At 41.7% G+C, this 20,196-nt stretch overlaps 1 protein-coding gene, 1 long non-coding RNA gene and 3 other non-coding genes across 5 annotated transcripts; 4 read left to right on the top strand and 1 right to left on the bottom strand.

Annotated features, from left to right (window-relative positions):
- Positions 1-945: 945 nt before the first annotated feature.
- Positions 946-2,708, top strand: LOC114156441 (uncharacterized). Its single transcript, XR_003597939.1, has 6 exons — positions 946-1,079; positions 1,583-1,633; positions 1,857-1,894; positions 2,059-2,112; positions 2,324-2,393; positions 2,548-2,708. It is a non-coding gene; the product is annotated as an uncharacterized LOC114156441 (long non-coding RNA).
- LOC114156701 (small nucleolar RNA SNORA16B/SNORA16A family) lies at positions 1,672-1,808 on the top strand. Its single transcript, XR_003598011.1, has one exon. It is a non-coding gene; the product is annotated as a small nucleolar RNA SNORA16B/SNORA16A family (small nucleolar RNA).
- Positions 2,149-2,276, top strand: LOC114156692 (small nucleolar RNA SNORA44). The gene has a single exon (XR_003598003.1). It is a non-coding gene; the product is annotated as a small nucleolar RNA SNORA44 (small nucleolar RNA).
- Positions 2,419-2,489, top strand: LOC114156698 (small nucleolar RNA SNORD99). Its single transcript, XR_003598008.1, has one exon. It is a non-coding gene; the product is annotated as a small nucleolar RNA SNORD99 (small nucleolar RNA).
- Positions 2,707-12,724, bottom strand: ctps1a (CTP synthase 1a). Its single transcript, XM_028036885.1, has 18 exons — positions 12,489-12,724; positions 10,747-10,928; positions 10,511-10,681; positions 9,694-9,791; positions 9,458-9,574; positions 9,267-9,350; positions 7,935-8,015; positions 7,709-7,860; positions 7,490-7,622; positions 6,624-6,712; positions 6,450-6,544; positions 6,294-6,356; positions 6,156-6,199; positions 5,975-6,071; positions 5,844-5,899; positions 3,266-3,362; positions 3,051-3,195; positions 2,707-2,974 (listed from the first exon to the last, which is right to left on the bottom strand). Exons 2-18 carry the CDS (start codon positions 10,913-10,915, stop codon positions 2,902-2,904), a joined length of 1,764 nt encoding a protein of 587 aa, XP_027892686.1. The 5' UTR covers positions 10,916-10,928; positions 12,489-12,724; the 3' UTR covers positions 2,707-2,901.
- Between the last annotated feature and the right edge of the window lie 7,472 nt (positions 12,725-20,196).

Here is a 20,196-nt window from a genome sequence, read left to right as displayed (position 1 = left end):
ACAACATCAGACATCTCAGTCCAGAAATGTGCAGTCCTTGGCACAGCCAAGATACTGCGCAGAACCCTCAAGCTCCCAGGCCTCTGGTAGAGGACCTGAGCTCAGAGGATAAGAACCACCCGCAGTGGGTGAGAAGGGAATTTTTTTCTTTTTATATATATATATATATATTAATCGATTCCTTATAGGACTAGAGTTTGACACATCTTCTAATAGATAGATTGAATAAAAGTACTTTTTTCTCTCCCCTTAGAACTGATTTTAAACATTGACGTTCCTCTGTTTATGTGTTCATGCTCTGCTGTTTCTAACTGATTACAATAATTACAAACCCCTGTCTGATGTTTCCCTTTAAGAAAAACAGAACTCTGTAAGGCCAATTCATAACCTTCTATTATGTTACTACTTCTTCTCTCCAGCTTCCATCTCTACAACTATCAACCCTCACAGTCTTTTGGATGTTATTTGCTACAGGTGTCATTATTACCCCGTTGTTCCTGCCACATCCTAATTATTTTGTTTAGAACAACAAATTTTTCCCTCACATGCTCAGAGGAATGTCTAAGTTAATAACGTACTTCAAGGCCTTTTCCGCTTTTCTATCTACTTATGCATTTCCGTCTATACATGATCAGGAATCCAGACAAATAGATTAAAACTGTTTTTATGATTTAGGTGTCACAATATGATATTCTTAGTATTAGATGGAGTCCAGAAGAATTTCCAGTGGAACTTGACAGTCTGACACAGGTTTAGCTTTGTTTATTCCCCTAATACTGTCAACAACTAACATTATAAGTTAATTCAACTGCTGCGTAGGTATCCCTGCGCCCAAACTATTCTATTCACTGGTATGATTAGCAGGTACATTCAGGAAGACAGCTATTTGATCAATTCAAAGGAAAAACACATATCCCATAATGCCTCTGGGTCATGTGACCTACGAAGGCCAATCGGTCAGAGACTACAGCTTGTATAAAAGCAGAGGAGGTGGCGCGTTTCCTTCTCTTTCTTTGAGAACCTACCGGAAGAAGTAGTGCTGTAGTGAAATCAGAAGAAGAAGAGGTTCTGTAGAACTGGTAAGAACCTCGTTGAGTTTAGCTAACATTATGCTGAACTTTAAAAAAAGCAACTAGTTGACTAAGTGTATTTAACTGAGCGCAGGCTTCTAGCTAATGAGCAAGATAGGTAGAGAAGAAGAAGAAGTAGTTACCTCACTTGTTGCAGAGTGTTACATTTTTAAGATTTATTCTCATCTGTATTTATTAATATTGCAGTCGAGGTCTGAACATAGTTTAAACGTGTTTAGCGTAGCTAATTGAAAGTTAGCTATAGCATGACTGCTAACATTGACCCACGTGCTCCGGCCTGCTGCAGTGCTGCACTCATTTTCCGTGCCATGCAGCAACCAGATCCGTTTACCAGTTCCGGTACCCGACCAAAACCCCTCATTCATTACCAGTCCTCAGTACACCTTCAGTTTAAGTCGTTAAATTTACAGTTTATCTGCAGTGCTGCTGTAATGGTCAGGATTAGCATGTGGGACCAGCCTGATCTGACGGTGGTTTTGCTCTACCTGCAGCTTGCAGTCTTTTGCCGTCTCTGCAGTTATGGATCTGGACCCAGGACGCAGGTACGTTCTACACGGCAGCCGCTCATCCCGTCCAACACTCAGGCTCCTATCGAAGCCGGTCACGCTCTGCTGTAGCAGCGGCCGGTCAACAGGAAGCCCAGATGAAAACTTTCACCGACGGTCGCTGTTCAGTTGAATAGTAACTGCTCCAGCAACATTTAGGGAAAGGACACCTGGTCTCTGTAGAGGTCATATTGTGACGTCATGTTTCTGTTCTGATCAGGTCTGGGTCAGCGCTGGGGGAACCACGTGCAGGTCCAGGTGAGCCCCAGAACCAGCTGCTCTGGCCAACGGTCCAGGCTGTGATGATAAACTTGCCCTCACTGATTATTGATCTGACTGAGTTTTTGTTTACTGAGCCTAAAGTCTCACAAAACACATAGAAGTGTTATTTATTAAAAAGCTGACCTAAGTGTTACATTTAGGTGATGACCCTGGCTGACATGGACATGAGCTGGATGGAGACTATACAGATCCCGGTAATGTTCCTCACCTCTGCAGCCGTTGGCTAACAGCAGCATGCTATCCTAAGGATCTGAGCTGTCTGTGGCTCATGGTTCTCCAAATGCATGCGAGAACATGGGGCGGTCTTTGACTGCTGAGGCCCCTCTGCCTCCAGCAGCCACTCAACCATCCTACAGGTCAGCAGACGGGTCAGAACCGCTGACTCTTCATTGCTCTCTTTTTCAGAAGGGATAAATGTTGGCGTCCAGGTTGACTGGGAAGTGAGCGCTAGCTCTGCCCTAGCCTAGCTCTAAAGGTATGAACCAAACACTGCTGTAATGTCTGATCTATGATGACTCTCAAGTGAGCAGACTGCTGGATGAAGCTTGCGGATATGGGACTGAGATCAGACTTAATGTTTAGTGCATTTAGATAATGCTGTTTATCAAAATTAAAAATGTTTGTTTCAGATGTGGTGAGAAGATTACCATGGAGACCAGCTGCAGGCCAGGAGTTCAGAAAGCTGCTGCTGCTTTATGGGAATGTGTGCAATGAATCCATGACAAACAGCCGTGAAACTGATGCTGTAAAACTGTCAGCTGTATGGTTGGAATAAAGACCACTGAAAATACTGGACATGTCTGTTTATTTGGTTCTCTACATGCTTTAAAGATGAACAGAAACGTGTAGCAATATTTACAGTAAGGCCACAGGAGGATGGGTGAACCACTCCAGTACTGGATGAGTTTATTGACAGGCTCATACAGAGTTCACACTAAAAGCAGCTGGCACAGCTCATAGCCAGTATCGAAGTTCATGCAGCATCAGTAACAGGTGGGAATCTCTGATATTTCAGAGTCTGGGGTGCTGCTGCCACTCCGGTCACTGTACACGTCCCTGGAAATGAAATGCTTTCAGACTGCAAGCTTATATTTTTCTTTTCATACAAAGAGCAGAAAAGTTGTGGGGTTACCGTGGAGACAGCCGGCAGCCTTTCTGTAGATAACCCTGGAGCTTCCCTGCAGCTGCCAGCAGCAGGCCCAGGTACGGAGGAGATGGCTTGATGGGCCGAGATGTGAACTCTGGGTGATACTGCACTCCAACGAAGTAGGGATGATCTGGAAGACTGAAGCCATTAGAACCTGGAACCAGACCGCTGGAGCTGACCCAACAGGTTTTAGGTTTTACCGTCAAGTTCTATGATCTCCATCCGCTCTCCTTCCACATCCTGTCCAACGAAGCGGAAGCCTTTGTCTTCAAAGTGACTCTTAAGTTCAGGGTTGACCTTAAAACAAGACAGTGTACTGTCAAATGAAAATAATGGGCAATTTAAGTGCTTAACAGAATATCACTTCACTATTCTGTTTACAGACTGTGTTGCCAGATTGGGCAAGTTTCCACCTGACCATTCAGATTGCTCAAAGTGTCTGCAATCTCAACGTTCAATGACAAAAGTCACATTTTATACAACTTTTATGTCACTGATGAGAGACATGCATCAGAATAAGCCAGACATGGTAAATCTGGATGTAAACGATGGCTGAAAATTATGCAAGTATGAAAGCAGTCTGTCAGTGAAACATATCACAATCCCTCCACTCCTGGCTCCAACTCCACATCCAGACTTCTCTGCATTAGTTTCAGGCAGTGCTCTATAAAAGGTATTTTATTGTCATAAGCTCCCTTTGTCTTACGATGTTGTGAGAATACTGTCACCTCTGAATAATTAAAACTGATCCATAAAAGGTTCCTTCCAACATTCCATAAGCAGTGTGTCGTCTACATACTACTGCACACGTGGGTTGCTTTGAGGTCACGAACCGTTCAAGCAGAAGTCTGACTGCTGTTGAATTGAGGAAGCAGCATGAACAGCCATGAAAAAAATAATAGAAAATCAGAATTGAGCATCAAGATCTACTGTGTGGATGTAGCCTACTTGACTGGAGACCATAATTGCAACATTTGTTACATTTTCAGGTGGTGCGGTTAACCAAAACTTACCTCCTTGCCTGTGGTGGTGCTAGGGCTGGGGGATATGAGGAAAATATAATATCCTGATATATTTTTGCTATATCATGATACACAATATGCTTAAATGAGCTCCAATGTTATTTTAAACTAGACTCCATGCAAGTTCCCGCCCCCATTTCCCTGCTAGACTTAAATGTAAACTCATATAAAACGGAATGCAGTGTTTTGCTATGAACTCTATGAACACTATGACTAGATAACAAGGTGAGAAATAAGTTTTAACTAAGAAATAGCGAGGGAGAGGGAAGTAGGTCAGTTATGCTTGACTTTGACAAACTTAACATATAAATGTGGTGTGGAATAAGGTGTGTTTTGGTTCAGCGTAAAAATAAAAAAGGCAAAAAACACAAACTGACAGATCATCAGTAAAGCAGGTGTTTAAATTATCTAATCAATCACCGCTGTGTTAGCTTGACTAATAGCAGCGGCGGCTAATTTACCATAGCGATCACTTGTTAATAAAAGCAAAATACACATCAAGTCTAAAAGCATAAAACTGTAATGAACTGAATGTTGTGTTCTATGTGGAGGAAATATTTGAGTGTTTTTGGTTCTGAATCTTGATACATAAAGTTGCATTGTTGTCCGTTGCTATGGCAACGAGTGTATGCATAGCGTAAAGTCGACAGAGAGCGAGAAAAAAAAAAAGAATGAGTTCTTTTGAGTTATTTTTTCCATTCCATTGCACTAAATGAATCATACCTACGTCTCCAGGTTTCACTTTAACGGATTATTCTACTGCGGCTATGAACGGCAAATAAAAGAATAGTCTGATTAGGTGGTGAAATAAATTTGTGGTACAAACTTTTGTGGCAATAGTTTGATAACATGATAAATTACCTCATTTTGTTCGACATCCTTCATATAAAATCCAAATCAGTGCCAAATTATTGATGTGGTGTTTCTCTTCGGAACTAGACTAGTTCATCTGATTCCTCTTCAGTTACCGTTCAGTTACCACGGCTCGCCTCAAACTCTCGCTGTCACCATGTTTGTTTTCGCTGTGATTTGTAGAACATTTTCAGGTTGGGAGGCGGGAGGTACTAGTGATGCATTCATAGGGTGTCGGATAAACCATACTCGCAGTGAATTTGACGGCAAAAGTTTATTATTTGAAAGACAATTTATACTCGATGGTTGCGACATAGCCATTTTAACTATCGTAAGCATAAAATATCGCGATACATTGAGTATACTCGATACATCGCCCAGCTCTAGGTGGGGCTGCACCAAGAACCAACAGTGCAACCACTAGAAGTTCAGATCAGTGAAGAAGATACCGAGCACAGCATAAACAAAAAGAGTGACGTCAGATTCTAGCAGTTGCAGGATTTCTCTTTTGTCTTTGGTAAAAGACCATGAGCTATTTCTCTTGATAGCGCTAAGAGGGGGCACGTTTGCTTTGCTTGTATTTACCCAGAATGCTCTGCACTGTAGTTCTCTTCCTGCTTTTGGAGCGCTCCACTTAGACATTAGAACCACCCCAGAGTTCACTTCAACCAAACCCACATATAGGTTTGTTGGCGGACCAGAGTTCACTTTTTTTGTTTGGTTCAGTTATACATTCACACCTCCCCAAACCAACCGGACAATCTAAGCAAACAGGGCTGATGTGAATGCACCTTTAGCCTTCTTTCAGCCAGCTGACCACTAGAGTGCAGCAGCTGGTAAGGGCCAAACAGCTACTTCACCTCATAGAAAAGACTTAGTACGGTAAAACTGCTGTGGTTTTTACCTCAAAACGATGTCTGTGCCTCTCCTCCACATATTCTGCATCTCCATAAAGTTTCCCTAGAAGACAGAGCAGACATTAGCAACAGCAGCAATAATCAACTACCTGCCAACAAGCAATTAGAGGCTCCCTACGCATAATGCTGTTGCTGGTTTTGAAAATGGTCCTCCTCTTCCCCAGCCTCATGGTTCCGCCCATCTGCCCTGGGTTGTGCTCTGGCATGTCGATCACCTGGGAACATGACAGCCAACAATTAGTCTGATCCACAGGAGGCGAGGCAGCCAGAGATTACTGCTGAACAGGAGGAAGACCCACCACAGGATGCTTTGACTCTGGATCGAACTCAGTGGAGTTAGCATCTACAAGTCACACAGAATGAGAGCTTATTGGGTTAGTTACCATCTAGGTTGGTTAAATGTTTGACTTTATAAAACGTGACACCACCAGTCATACCTGGCCAGCCCAGCACATTCCTGGCATATTCACATACAGCCAGCTGCATTCCAAGACAGACCCCTGCAGAGGAACAACCAGTCAGTCAGAGCTCAATGTGTTTTATTCTAATAAACCGGTGACACAGGATGGTCCAGTCAGTCAGTGACCTCTCACCTAGGAAGGGTTTCCTCTGCTTCCTTGCCCAGTTAATGGCGTGAATCTTCCCCTCAGTTCCTCTAACACCGAAACCCCCCGGAACAAGAACGCCACTAAACACAGGAGGACATTAAATGTGCGTCCTTTAAACTTGGTAGCTGAGTTCACTGTAGATAAATGAAGGGAACTCACTCAGCGCTACAGAGTTTCTGCCATGCATCGTGGTACTTCACCGGTTCCTCCTGCAGGGTGGTCGGCTCCAGAGACGCCGAATCGATGTACTGAAAACATATGAGGGGCAACAATGAGGGGCTGTGTGAGATGTTTTACAGCAGACTCTAGGAAAATCCAATTCAGTCAAATATACTTTATTTGATTTGACTTTTTATCCTTGATAAAAAGTCCAATTCCTACGAACTTGGAGCCGAAATGGGGTCCCGTGTTTATCTCAACATCAACCTGATGCTGCGTTCCAGCTGTAGTCAGAACTGGGACGATCAACCTGAACACCCTCTGATTTTCCACTCGGAATGTGGGAGAAACTCTTACTAAAACCAGTTAGGAGTTGTAAGGCCAACCGCTCCTAGCATCAACAGTAGCTAGCTGTGGTGGAAACATGTTTATTTTATAAGACACACAAGTAAGAGTGTGTCTATAATCAGTGTGATATGAAGCACTTGCAACTCTAAACTGACCAGGTAAAAAAAATGTTTGCTGATGAAAAGGAAAGCTTAAAATTATACTGCGAACAATTTATGTTGGTAGGTGTCGGCCATGTTGAAATTCAGACTTTGCTGTTACCTCAGGTCTGACATCAAACGCAGCTCAGAGTTCCAACTTCCCAACTAACTGGAACGCAGCACAGGAATGAGAGGAAACTTTTCTGACTAAAGATGAAACTATCCCCACTAATATGGCAATAGTTTGTTTGAATACATTAAACTTCATGATATCCATGCATTTGAGCTAACCAGTGCAAACATCCAACTTTAAGCGAACACATCAGCCTCCTGTGATGACTGAAACTCCTGACAGGTTCACAGTGGGAGTGAACACACCTTAACCTCCAGTCTGTGGCTGATGGCCAGAGCAGAATGTTCCAGAGCCTTTATAACTGAAGCATAGGAATCTGAGAACTTGGTGTACTTCCCCACCAGAGCTATGGAGCACTGCTCCAGCAGTCTGTCGGACCTGCAACCACACCATCAGAATCAGTACACCACCTGACTCTCTGAAGAACAGCAACCCAGATTCCTCCAGAACCCCTCACTGCCCACCTGTCTGACATCTCCTTCCACTTGGTGAGCATGGTCCTGGACTTGGTCTCGATGGGCATGTTGAGTCGGCTGCTCAGGTAGCCCACCACGCCCTGATCCTCCAGCAGAAGGGGGACTCTGTAAATGGACGAGACGTCATGGACGCAGATGACCTGCAGAGACGGAGACGGGAGAGGTTTATAACTGCAGAAGAACAGAGAGACTCAGGCCGCAGCGCTCAACCTACCTGCTGAGGCTCCACGTGGCAGAACATGGAGATCTTCTCTTTCACGGAATTCTCCAGAGCGGTGGTGCAACGACACATGATCTGGAAAAGGTGGGACAGCGGAGATGAGGCGGGACGTCCTCAGAAAGGCTAAGACTACAACTGAATGCTAGAGAAGCTCATCCAGTGCTGGTACAGTCACACTGGTTGACCTTTTATCTCTAAAACGTCTCATTTACAGTTGTGTCAGTGTTGGACCTGCTGGTTTTGCTCTGATTAAATGACTGTTAATGAAGGACCTGCTGTCATCCTGAATCAGCACCGCTGGTCTACAACGCTTCAACTGTTCATGTGACGTTGGAGGTTTCAGCGTGTCTCGATGGGCATGTTGTTCTTTGACATGGACACAAGGCAATAAATCGATTTTAGAGATTAATTGAATTTGCTGTTTATAGGAATTTGAGTTTTAGTGAAAAATAGATTTTTGAATTACTCTGGTTTCTGTAGTTTACAGTTTCCATAGGTAAGACGGAATTGACCCCTCAATCCACCAAGCTGGAGTGCTGGGAGTCAATCCACCAATCAACCCAACATTCTGACTTATACACTTGTAGCTATTATATACTACAATAGTCTGAAAAATGGAGAAAACGGAATAAATTGAAAAATATGACTCAAACAGAATATAAAGATAGCTATGCAGCACTAGGAGAGACTAAATTAAACTTTTCTGCACTTCAAGAGACTCCAAGTTCACAACAGAATGTGTTTAAGGGCAGAAAAAAGTGGATTTTGAAAGAAAAGAAAGAAAGAAAAAAAGAAAGCCGGCAGAGAGACATTGGACTCTCTCTGACTTTAAAGCCTTTGAGAGTTTGGGGTCATTATTAAAACAGAGAACCAATGAAGAAAAACCCAGTTCAACTTCAAATCAGAGCTGTAATGATTCATCAAATGTATAGAGTACCTTTATTATTAAGATTCCTCGAGGCAAATTACCTGCCTCCAAGCTTTGTTAAATTAGGTTTAGCGCCATGTGTTGTTGATTATTTATGTCGCACTACTCTCTCACTTCCACCAATGTGATAAATGCTAAGTGCTGTTAGCACAACGTAGGGTCACTGACCTAACAACCATTTCCACCCAGACATATCTGCCTTTAACAGTTTTTTGTTTTATTTTATCACATTTTTATTTGATTACTTGTCAGAATAATTGATAGATTACTCGATTACTAACATAATTGTTTACACCAGCCCTACTTCAAACTACTGCTGCTAAGATGCAGCTAGCCACAAAAACCATTGTACTGTAACCTGGACTCTTCTAATGGAGGACATGCTTCTGTTAACTCACCAGGTCAGGAGAGAGGCCCAGGCCCCTCAGCTCTCTCACGCTGTTCTGTGTTGGTTTAGTCTTCTGCTCTCCTGTCGCACTGGGCTGTCCACAACACACACACACACACACATGAGGAAGAAGCAGTGGGTTGTGTGAGCAGCAGGGTTCCCAATGAAATGGCATGAGGTGGTTAGCGGTTTGCGTCCTACCTGTGGTATCAGACTGACGTGGATGTTACAGAAGTTCTCCCTCTTCACTTTAAACTGGAACTGCCTGAACGCCTCGATGAAGGGCATGCTCTCAATGTCGCCGACGGTTCCTCCAAGCTGCAAACACAAATGGAGATCAGAGTTGACCCTCCCAATAGGCTTTTTAACTCCGAAGGCAGAAACAGCCATCAAAATCCCTGCAATAAAACCCAAAAGCTGCAAACTGCAGAGCTTACCTCTATGACGCAGACTTGAGGCTCCGTTTCATCATCGACGGGAACTTTGGCCTGTTTCACCACCCACTCCTGGATGGCATCTGTGATGTGTGGCACCACTGGAAAACAAAGTGCAGCAGGAACGTTAGTGTGGCCCAGATCCGATCACTCGGAATTCCTGCTCAGGATCAAAACATGGTGATCGTGAGCAACATGTCAATATTTCAGAACCACGGACTGGTTTAGTTTTTCACATGCAGGAATTCTGCAGGTCGCTCAGCCGGTTGAGGACAAGAGACTGTCGACTCAGTGCACAAATGAAGGACAGGGACATTTCTAAATTCCTTTAAACCTTCCTGAATATAGAAACACAGAAAACTCAGAATCTTCATACATGATTGAGACAATAAAACATTTTCTTAAGTATTTTTTTGAAAACATGTGGCCAGCTGCCCTCTGATGCCGCCTCTAGATATTTTGGGGCACCAAACTATCTAGAAAATAAAATATATCTCATCTGTCAGTTGAAAAAGCAGCTGAACACGTTTTCTCCTACTTGTATGTATGTGTAGTGGAATAAGTTTTTCTTAGTTGCTATAGAGTACCGGGAGACTACATTACCAGCTTTCTGATGCAAAAAAATTACAATAATCAGATAACTGCTTGAATTCTAATTAGTTGGAGTGGGCAGAAGTAGGGGCTCGCCCATTCCTGCAAGAACCATAAATGCGTGCATATTTATATTCAGAGTTAGGGACAGTGATTAATCAGAGCGCTATAGTCTGATTAGATTTTTTAATGGATTAACAGCAGCAGTTTTAACCCTGGACTCATTTACCCTGCACCGTCTTGCCCAGGTAGTCGCCCCTCCTTTCTTTGTTGATAACCGACTGGTAGATCTTCCCGGTCGTCAGGTTGTTGTCTTTTGTGAGCCGGATGTCGAGGAAGCGTTCGTAGTTGCCCAGGTCCAGATCCACCTCGCCGCCGTCGTCCAGCACAAACACTTCACCTGGACACGGACAATGTGAGACAATCGTACGCCACGGCGGTAAACTGTCGGGCCTGCGGACGTACCGTGCTCGTACGGCGAGAAGGTTCCGGCGTCGATGTTGATGTACGGGTCGATCTTGATGGCGGTCACATGCAGGCCGCAGGACTTGAGGATGGTGCCCACGCTGCTCGCGATGATCCCTTTGCCGATGCCAGAGATGACGCCGCCAGTTACCAGGATGTATTTCATCATGGTGCTTTACTGCCTGGAGACGGAAGCAGACATGGTTCTCATTCCAACGTTGTACTTTACAAGTAGCAGACAAACTGGTAAATAACACTGACTTAACACCAACGACACAAAGTAAGTTTACTGAACATAAGACTGGGCAGACAATAGGTCAAGAACGTGCTAATGCTGTTGAGGACGCCGCCTCAAGCTCTAACACAATAATTGGCTTTTAAAATAATGTACTTTAACTTTATTAAATTATTTAGAACTTTTATCCCTTTACCATTTTTATGCCAATCTATTAAAAAATACCAGGAAAGCATCTTTCAGTTGTCTGCTATTTGCTTTAACGAAATTATAAAGTCAGCCCCCCAATAAATAAATAAATAAATATCCAAATGCTCCTGGAGTAGGTAATGCAAAATGTATCCAAGTGTCTTTATTCCCCACAAATTGAGGCCAAAGGAATTAGCAAATTTGATTTATTGAGGTAAAGGTACAGTAATGCTTAACAATAGCGACTGTAAACTGGTGTTTATCTGATAAAATAGCTGGGACTCGGTAAGAATCCAATAGTCGAACTTTGAGTTGTAGGGTTTTACTTGCTGCTGTTGTGCTGGGCTGCATGTTACAGTGCATTATGATGCTGAATATTACGAAAATAACCCGTTTTGAACGGCTGATAACAGCGGATCTACGTAAACAACTTTCACAGATTTCAATGTAACCTGAAGGGCCAAAACGGACCCCGAACGTCTTTAGCCTTAATGTTCAGCCTTAATACATCAGCTCTGTATCTTGCTGCTCGTTCTGATGTAATCGTTTGTTTTGAGATAAATAACTTTTTTTTAACTTATTTCCAGTGTCTCTTGCCGGTTAAGGTTTAATTAATTAATTAATTAATTAATTAAAACCAAATAAAGCTCAAACTAAAGGAATACGTTCTAAAACAAAAATAATGCTGCTTAAGCATAAAGATAAAGAAAAAATACCAGCTGGTTATTAACCGGACTTCTGGTCGATAACTCAGGAACTAAATTGATGCGGAATTTCCCGGCATAAAGCTGGGCATCCTTGGGGCGCTCGATTACGTTTGCGTCGCAGTCCTGAAGGGCGGAGAGTCACGCACTATAAAGAAAACGAGGCAAACCGCTCGTCCGAGTTAACCCTGTGGAGAAATATATGTGCAGGACCAACCTAATGCCGCCACTACAGTTAGCGTTTTGCTTAGCAATGCTTCACAGTAGCTCTATAGCGTCACATAGTGAGAAATACTGACAAAACATTTGCGTAAAAACCGTTTAAGTCATAGAAGACAAAACTATAGCTCCGTCTGTAGTCTAGCAAACGGATTGGTGTGTACACTGCTTTCAAACTAAGAGCCAAGTTAAAACAGATCATTCTCACCAGCGTTACAAACTGTGTAACAGCGTTACAGACATGTAGCACATCTGAACAGCAACTGCAATTGCCTACGCAATTTACGTATTTGGAAATATTTGTATTACTTTAACCGGATGCTTAACCCAAGCAAAGCTTGTAACCCAACTTGATACAAGCTAACCAACAAAGACTGCATCACATTTCAACTTACCGAAAATAATCCTCAACGATGGCGTCCTACTTTAAGAAATAAACAGCTACAAAGAGGCCCAATAGACTTTTACCCGGCGAGTCAGTTTCACGTCCCAAATATTGACGTTTTTCGTAAAAGTGCCTCCTCATACAGCCATCGACCCCCTCAGGTTGTCTCAACACGTGTTGGAAGCACGATACGGGCTGCTACATCACTGATGACAGTCCTATGCTGCCTTCACGGCCACCTCGAAACTAACGCTGTACGAGGACGTTTTCTGAACACTTATTCTGGGAGGGTTACTGTGGAAACGATTCTAGGTATTACTTTCTGTAGAAATAGCAGGCGGACATGCCGTCTGCTGTCAGAAAGCTGTTCAGAACAGAGGAGCGTAATTATGAGTTTAATCAGGAGCAGCGCCAGGAACACGTGGTCAAGTTTTGGAGCAGAATAACCGAGATTTAGCAGGACTGCTAGCTTCTCGTTTCTCTGATTAACGGACAGTAATAAAGAAGAGAAAAACGCTGCGGCTTGTCAGAGTTCTGTTATTATTATTATTATTATTATTATTATTATTATTATTATTATTATTATTATTATTATTCTATTCGATAGTGTAAAACATCGGAACTACATAATATTAGCATGTGATGTGAATTTTATTTTTTATTTGGATTTGAAAAATAATAATACAGTTCATTCGTGGCTATTGGTTAACATATTTTGATTCAGTTACCTAAATCTAAAAAGTTACACATTTAAAACAAAATAAAACGTGAAAATTAAGTTATATTTATATGTATAGCGAAATAATCAGCTGATCTGAGTCTTTATAATTGGCTTTGGGCCAGTAATGAATTTCTGGTAGACAAAGTTAAATATCCACTGCTTCTACAGCACGTTTTTTAAAGCTGTTACTTTTTTCCTCCAGTAACTAAGGCAGACTTAGTTACTTGTGATTACTTAACTAACAGAGGTTCTCATTCCATGTGTTCATTCTTATTCTGTAACAGTCCCCAAATTATCATAGTGAGAGCCTGAAGAATAAATCTTAGAATCAATTCACCTCAGAATTTACAACTTGGATCTTGGAATAACATTACTCTAATTAAACTGTGTTATGTTTAGAAGTTGCTACATCTATGGTATTTTTATTATCGCCCTTAGACTGTGACTAACCATTTTATATATTCAGATGATAAAATGAACGTGTTTAAGGAAATGTGCAATTGAGTTGCCAAGATACCGAATCCTAAGTCACCTGGTTAAATGGTTAAAAGTTGCATCTATAAAAGTACAAAAAGCAGAACTGTAATACCATTCTACTTAAAAGCTCTACTCAGTCATTCAGCCTATATTTGTTACACTACAAACATAATGAGATTCCCAGATTAGAATTGAGAATTCCAAGATACATTGAATACACCATAAAAATGGAGGAGATGTTTACAAGAGAGTGAGACACACCTGGTGCTTACATTAAAGTTTGATGGGCAGTTGTCACAACAGCCATTTAACTTGAAATGTTTGACTTAATCACTCCCATTGATTAAAGTTCTTTATTTTATAGAACAGTGATTTAGTTTGTTATGTCATGCCATGCTAACCTTGGCATGTATCCCACCAAACTGGATAATATTAAAACATTACTGATGAAATTGCTTCGTAGGTTTTAAAGAATGTTACTGAGCATGTGCAGAATGACATTCCTCACTCAGCTGGTTTTAAACAGGAGAGGAATCCAGCCTGTCCCAACTGTACTTAACCCTTCTGACCCCCTTCTGTCTGTCTGTCTTCATCTTCCCTGAATTTATTTTTAGCTTCAAGACATGTGGTTTATGAGTCTATATTACCATAATGTGGTTCCCATGTTTCCGTTTGGAGGGAGTTCAGCCTTTAAGTAGCACCAGATATCCTTATAAATAGGTTCAAATGGTGTGAATCCTTTTACAAACATTGAATACGTTTACCCTAAAAATGTTTATAGGGTATACGTTATTTTAAATCCCAAAATGAATTTAACTTGTTGGTATGTATATATAATTTGATATGTATGCACACTTTGAGTTAGTAAACAGAGTCTTCATGCCGAAGCTCTTAAAGTTGTAAAGATTGTGTCCCACATTAGATGTTTATTTTTATTTGTAGATCTTGCAGTTGACCACCAGATGTCGGTATTTCTCTCTGTCAATTCTGCCATCCAGCCCCGCCCACGCCTTATACTGCGTCACTCAGCGTCTGTTTTTAACCTGTAGGGGGAGCGCTTGTCTTGCAATACTGATGAGTACCTTTTGAGGACATGGGTGTGTGTGGGGAGGGGGGAGTAGAATATTTTGCATGTATGAAACCCTTTTGTCTACTGATAATATAAAAGCCATGTTTGCTTTAAGCTGCAAAGGTTCCACCTGCCTCTTTACCTGCACTTAGTCCAGTGCTTGATACACTTTGAAGTATAATTATTTCTTTTACTAGAAGAGAATCAAAAATATAGCAGGATTTATGAGAGTGAAAGTTAAAGTGGTCTTAATTCAATCACACCAAACAGAGTGGCTTTCAGCCGGGCCGTGTATCTGCAGTCATAATGGGAGCCGTTGTTCAGAGGCGACAAAGCAAAGCTGAGTTGGTCCTGCGTCAGAGAGATATGGGTTAAAACACACTTCTCACTGCTTTGGTCCTTGTAATAAATGGCCACGGTTCAAAGTGGTTAGTTACAGTGTTGTGTGGAAAGGTCAGCGGTCCTGTGATGCCGATTGCTTTCCGCTCTCCTCATTGTTCTCGGTGAAATATGAAGTCCGGCCAGCGCCTGGTCTCGGCCGTACCGTGGTGAGTTCAGGTCGTGCATAAAGAGCGCCCCGCTGTTTGTTTGGCTCATCTTCTGCCGGGTTCACTGTGTCCACTGTGTGGGTGGGCACGAGCAAATTAAAATAACAAAATGATGGAACTGGCGGTGACTGATTGCTGACTCACAGAGCTCTGAAGCCGAGCATGTAATACCCAAACTTCCACTTGTTAGGCTGGGATACAGGAGGGAGGGGGCTTAATGAGAGTTTTAATTCATTTTTGACCCGAGCTGTGATTGAATTAAACTCCCCCAGAAGGGCTGGATCCTCTACCACACTAAAAGCAATTTCCTCCTATTAGAGATGGAGCAGGAGCCGCAGTCAGGGAGACCAGATGCTCGGAAATGCCAGATTTTTATTTTTATTTTTTCAACTTTGTTTAAAGAAAACAACACACTTCATGTTTTACTAATTAATATATGGAAAGTTGTAAAAAAAAAAAAAGAGTAAGCCTCTTTTTTTCTTTTTTTACCTCTCAGGCTATTAACTTATGTACATTTTTGCATTTTTGAGAAACATTTGAGACTGACTGGAAGGTTTGGACTTTTTAAAGGTAGCTATAGGTTAAATATTGTCTTTGCATTTGTAATCCAATAAATTATGTAAAAAAGGAGATCTTAACATTCAATTTGGAAAATAATAAATAGGGTTTTGGGTTTAGGAAGCTCATTGAAATCAGACAATGATTATTTGGGCAAGTGACCACACTAATTGCACACTAATTTGTTACTACAAAAAATACTTTTAGTAAAATTTTTAAGACCTCAATGCATTTTACAGTCAACCAGTAGAGCAGCTTAATGTCACAGCTAAACACAGCAGCCCCTCCCTCCAGGATGTTGCCATGTTGTTGTTGTGGCCTAATATTACTGATTTTATGACACAATTTTTCAAAAAGATGGGGTCAAAGTTGAATTTTTTCTGGTTTTATTGAGCAGTCGAGCTCAGTTTATTATTAAAATCAATAATAATAATAATAATAATAATAATAATAAAAACATTTTATCTAAAGGTTTAACTCCAATAGATTTTATTGAGTGACCGACTTTGATAAGAACCAAGAATTCCTTAATGTCTGATCTTGAGTTGTTTCATACAAAAGCCAACAACAAAATTAAGGCTGAAATATCCTAAAATGTATAACAATAGGGCTGTAGTAACATATGGAACCATTAAAGAAACCATTTTAAAAAGGCAAGTGCAAAGAGAAAGATCAACAGGTGGTTTGGTGGAGCCACAGTTCTCAAGAGAAATGCCTCCCCACCTCAAAACCCCGCCCACTTTACACCTACCCATAAACTCAGCTCTGCGACTCCCTACACTGGTAGTACAGAGGTATTGATATTTTTATTATATCATGATAATGATATAAAACACAGCACTCTGTGTAGAACACCCAGGGCTTAAATGTCAAAGGTCTACAGACTGACAAGAACAGAAATAAACAGTTAGCCTTCCTTTGTTTTGGGTTTTAAATCACAGAGAGCAGCATCTCCAAAAGGTCACTTGCCCTAAAGCAATTAGTGGATGAAATGAGTGTTGCAGCTGTGGGAGCTTACAGCAGAGGGATGGAGGAGGGGCTGATTACTTTGTCTAACACCGTGGGGATGATGTCTCTCTCTGCAGACTGTATCCTCTCCTTTCTGCAGTGAGAGAAACCGAGGTGCTTCTTTTTGTCTGTAACAGGTTGATTCAAACTCTGAATATTGTGGGCCTGCTGATTGTTTGGAGGATCTGATTGTAGGTTCTCTGTCCTGGTTCAAAAGCGTCGGTGTTACCAGTCACTCTATTTGAGTCTGACATTTACATTCCAAGTTTAGCTTATGCTTTTGCTTCTATACCCATTAATTATAAAATCAATTGATATTGTGTTTTTTACCTGAAACTTGAATGTGCAATAATGTCAACGTCAATGCCAGTTTATCTAGAAATCACATTTCAAACAACAAAAGTCCCACTGAAACATCTTACATGTACAATGGAGAAAAAGGAAACCAGTGAAACTAAAGTAGTGGATAAATAAATTCAATAAATCTGATTTATAACTAGAATGAACACAGTTTGGAGAAGGCTACTCTAGATGTTACAGCTTTTGAGGTTGTGGTTGAAAATGTTCCAACCAGTTATTACTTAATTTGGGGAAAAAAATTTAAAAAATATTTTCAGTTTTTTAGCTTTAATGCTTTTAAAAGTGTAAAAGCCTCTGGTTATGTATCCGTAGTGCAGCCTGTTGTCTGTTCTGTCTATCTGCTTGAGTCTCCGCTGTACTCGCTACGCATTTCATCAGCGTTCGCTCTAAACCAACCACATATACTAGGCAGCTGCTCCGGGAGGGTGAAAAATGAAAGAAAAGATTGCTAAAATACAGTCAATTTAAGAATGTCTATTGGTGACCCGAAAAACTCAATGAAAAACTCTGTCATTTTCATCAGTCCAATCCCCCTGGATGATCCAGGCAGAACGTGAAAATTGGGCACTAAGGTAAGATACTTGCTGTTTCCAAACATTCAGCCTCCAGTTCAGACAGGAAGTACAGGGACAAGTTAGATATATTAATAACTTTCCCCTTCAATGAATAAATGCTGGGAAAATAGAGGCTAACACAGTTTGTAGCTAAGCTAACCGGATAATCACAAACCAGAGTCTACCTACTTCTACCTCTTATTGAGAAAAACTGGGTTACAAACCTTGTCTTCTGTCAAAAATTTTTTTTTTGCTCACCTTGTTTGAAAACCTGGTTTTGTTATTTTTCTAGGCAGCATGGTATCACTAGCTGTGTTTACATTACAATTGGATATCGGCAAATCTTTGCCGATATTCTGGAAATGATGACAAAAAACACAATTTTGCCACTGAGGTGTTTCCGTTAAAGTGGAGCGTTTTTGGTGGAATTATAATTCAACTCATGTTGTGTGGAACTGCTAGCACACAGCTGTAGGCCCACACTTCCTCCTCATGCAGCCTGATCCCTCTATCCTACCTTTATTTACTGATTAATGGCATTACCTATTCCTCTGGCCTCTGATGTGTCGGTGGAACATTTAGATTTATTTGTGTTGCACAGGTCATAGGAGCCATAAATCATCTGTCCTCCTGCAGTTACCAACTGAAACGAATAGAAATGAAGAATGAAGGGAGCTCTGCAGGACCTTGCCCATGTAAATGTCCTTGTCTGCATGTGGAAGTCAGAATATCACACACACCATCCTTGGTCGGGTTATTCCTGTGAGGTCAGCCTTGACAAAAACCTGCAGTTTGATGGTGTCCTTTTTCTTGTTTAGGAAACCTTGACTGGGACTGTTGAAACTGTCCTCAGAACCTTGGCTTTGAGGCTGGTACGCTTCACAAGCTGTACTACAGAGACCAGTCACACACTCTTGCTATAGTAAAAGCCCTTCAGATTAATTAGTATAATTCTAAACGGTGGTTTGTAATCAGAGCTCAACATGATGAAATACGGAACAGTATTAGTACTTTTGCATGACACTGTCTTTCTCAGGTGGAGTTTCACATTTCTCCTGATGTGAGATTCAGACGTCTTCAGAACATATTCAGGACCACAGCACCTAACTATTTAGAGCGTCATAAAACTGGCTGGGTGGTAAATTGCCTATCAGATTTTCTGTTTTCCTGACATCATCCTTTCTGTGCTGCTGATGTGGGACACAGTCGCTCCCAGCTTAGCCTCTGATTTGCTTTTTGTGCCTATCTTTAACCAGTCATTGTTCCTCATGAGTCATCTAATTACCCAAACCAAATTTACCCAGAAGCAGGAGTGAAACTCTAGCTCAGGTTGCAGTCACAGACACCCAGAGATAGTTTGGAAGGTTTAGTAGTAAATGTGTACAGTGAGAAGATTCTTCCAGGTTAATGGTTGTGTTCCTGGATGGCCATCTGGTGATTGAGGTTGAGGTTTTATAATGAAGTGAAAGAAAGTTTGTTACTGGCAGAGGAGAAGACGGTGAAGAGGTGAGTAAAATCACAGTAGCTGAAGTTGGGGCGGGGGAGGCGGGCGGTTAGTTTTATGGTGTCCTGTTTCCTGCTTGTAGTTGCAGAGCTGTGAAACATTCAGCGCTCCAACATTCAGAGCGGTGAATGTGGGAGGGTGGACAGGCAGGTGAGGGAGCCTTAGGAAATCCACGTAGATGGTTCCACGGGACTGAGGGGATTCATGGATGTAAACCTGAGAATTCTCCAAACAGACGCTGGGAGTGAAGAAGCAGGTGAATGGAGTCCAACAGCAGAACATCAACAAAGGAAAGGAACATTCTGTAGAAAAGAGAGAGCGAAGCTGAATGTCAGAACTTGAGGAGTTCTGCCATGCCAAATTTGCAAAAACCTTTGTCTATATCCTGCAAATGTTGAAAAAACACAATCCTGCAATTGCGGAATTTCTATCAAATAAGAAATGCAATTAAAATCACATTTGAAGAAGTTTGTTCATGCAATAAGTCATTAGAAATCATGGAGGCAACAGATATAAACATGAGATTTGGTTCAGCAGTGTCAGTAGTGCTCATGAACCATCAGAGGAAACGCGTCTCATTGAGGTGTTGGAATGGAAAGCCTCTTATACCTGGGAGCGGCTACGTTTTCAACGTTTTGAGGAAATTGTAGTTGGTGTTTTTACAGAAAGTTCTGGATTCAACACTTTCAAATGACAAACTTAGGTTCTGACAAACTTTGCAGTGCAATGAGAGGTCTAGTGGAGCCAGCTGCACGTTGTCTAAGGATATAAACTCGTTGAAGTTGGTTACAAATTCCATCCATCCATCCATTTTCTGTTCACCCTTGTCCCTAATGGGGTCGGGAGGGTTGCTGGTGCCTATCTCCAGCTACGTTCCGGGCGAGAGGCGGGGTACACCCCGGACAGGTCGCCAGTCTGT

Source organism: Xiphophorus couchianus, chromosome 13, assembly GCF_001444195.1.
Source record: "Xiphophorus couchianus chromosome 13, X_couchianus-1.0, whole genome shotgun sequence".
NCBI classification, from domain to species: domain Eukaryota; kingdom Metazoa; phylum Chordata; class Actinopteri; order Cyprinodontiformes; family Poeciliidae; genus Xiphophorus; species Xiphophorus couchianus.
Note: the sequence above shows the minus strand (reverse complement) of the source record. Positions and strands in the feature narration are given on the sequence as shown.

Excerpts from the sequence above, each read along its gene's own strand:
- ctps1a (XM_028036885.1), bottom strand. The coding sequence starts at position 10,915 with ATGATGAAATACATCCTGGTAACTGGCGGCGTCATCTCTGGCATCGGC. Across the intron at positions 8,016-9,266 it reads TGGGCCTCTCTCCTGACCTG|ATCATGTGTCGTTGCACCAC; the intron begins GTGAGTTAACAG and ends CACCTTTTCCAG. Across the intron at positions 7,623-7,708 it reads TGGAAGGAGATGTCAGACAG|GTCCGACAGACTGCTGGAGC; the intron begins GTGGGCAGTGAG and ends GTGTGGTTGCAG.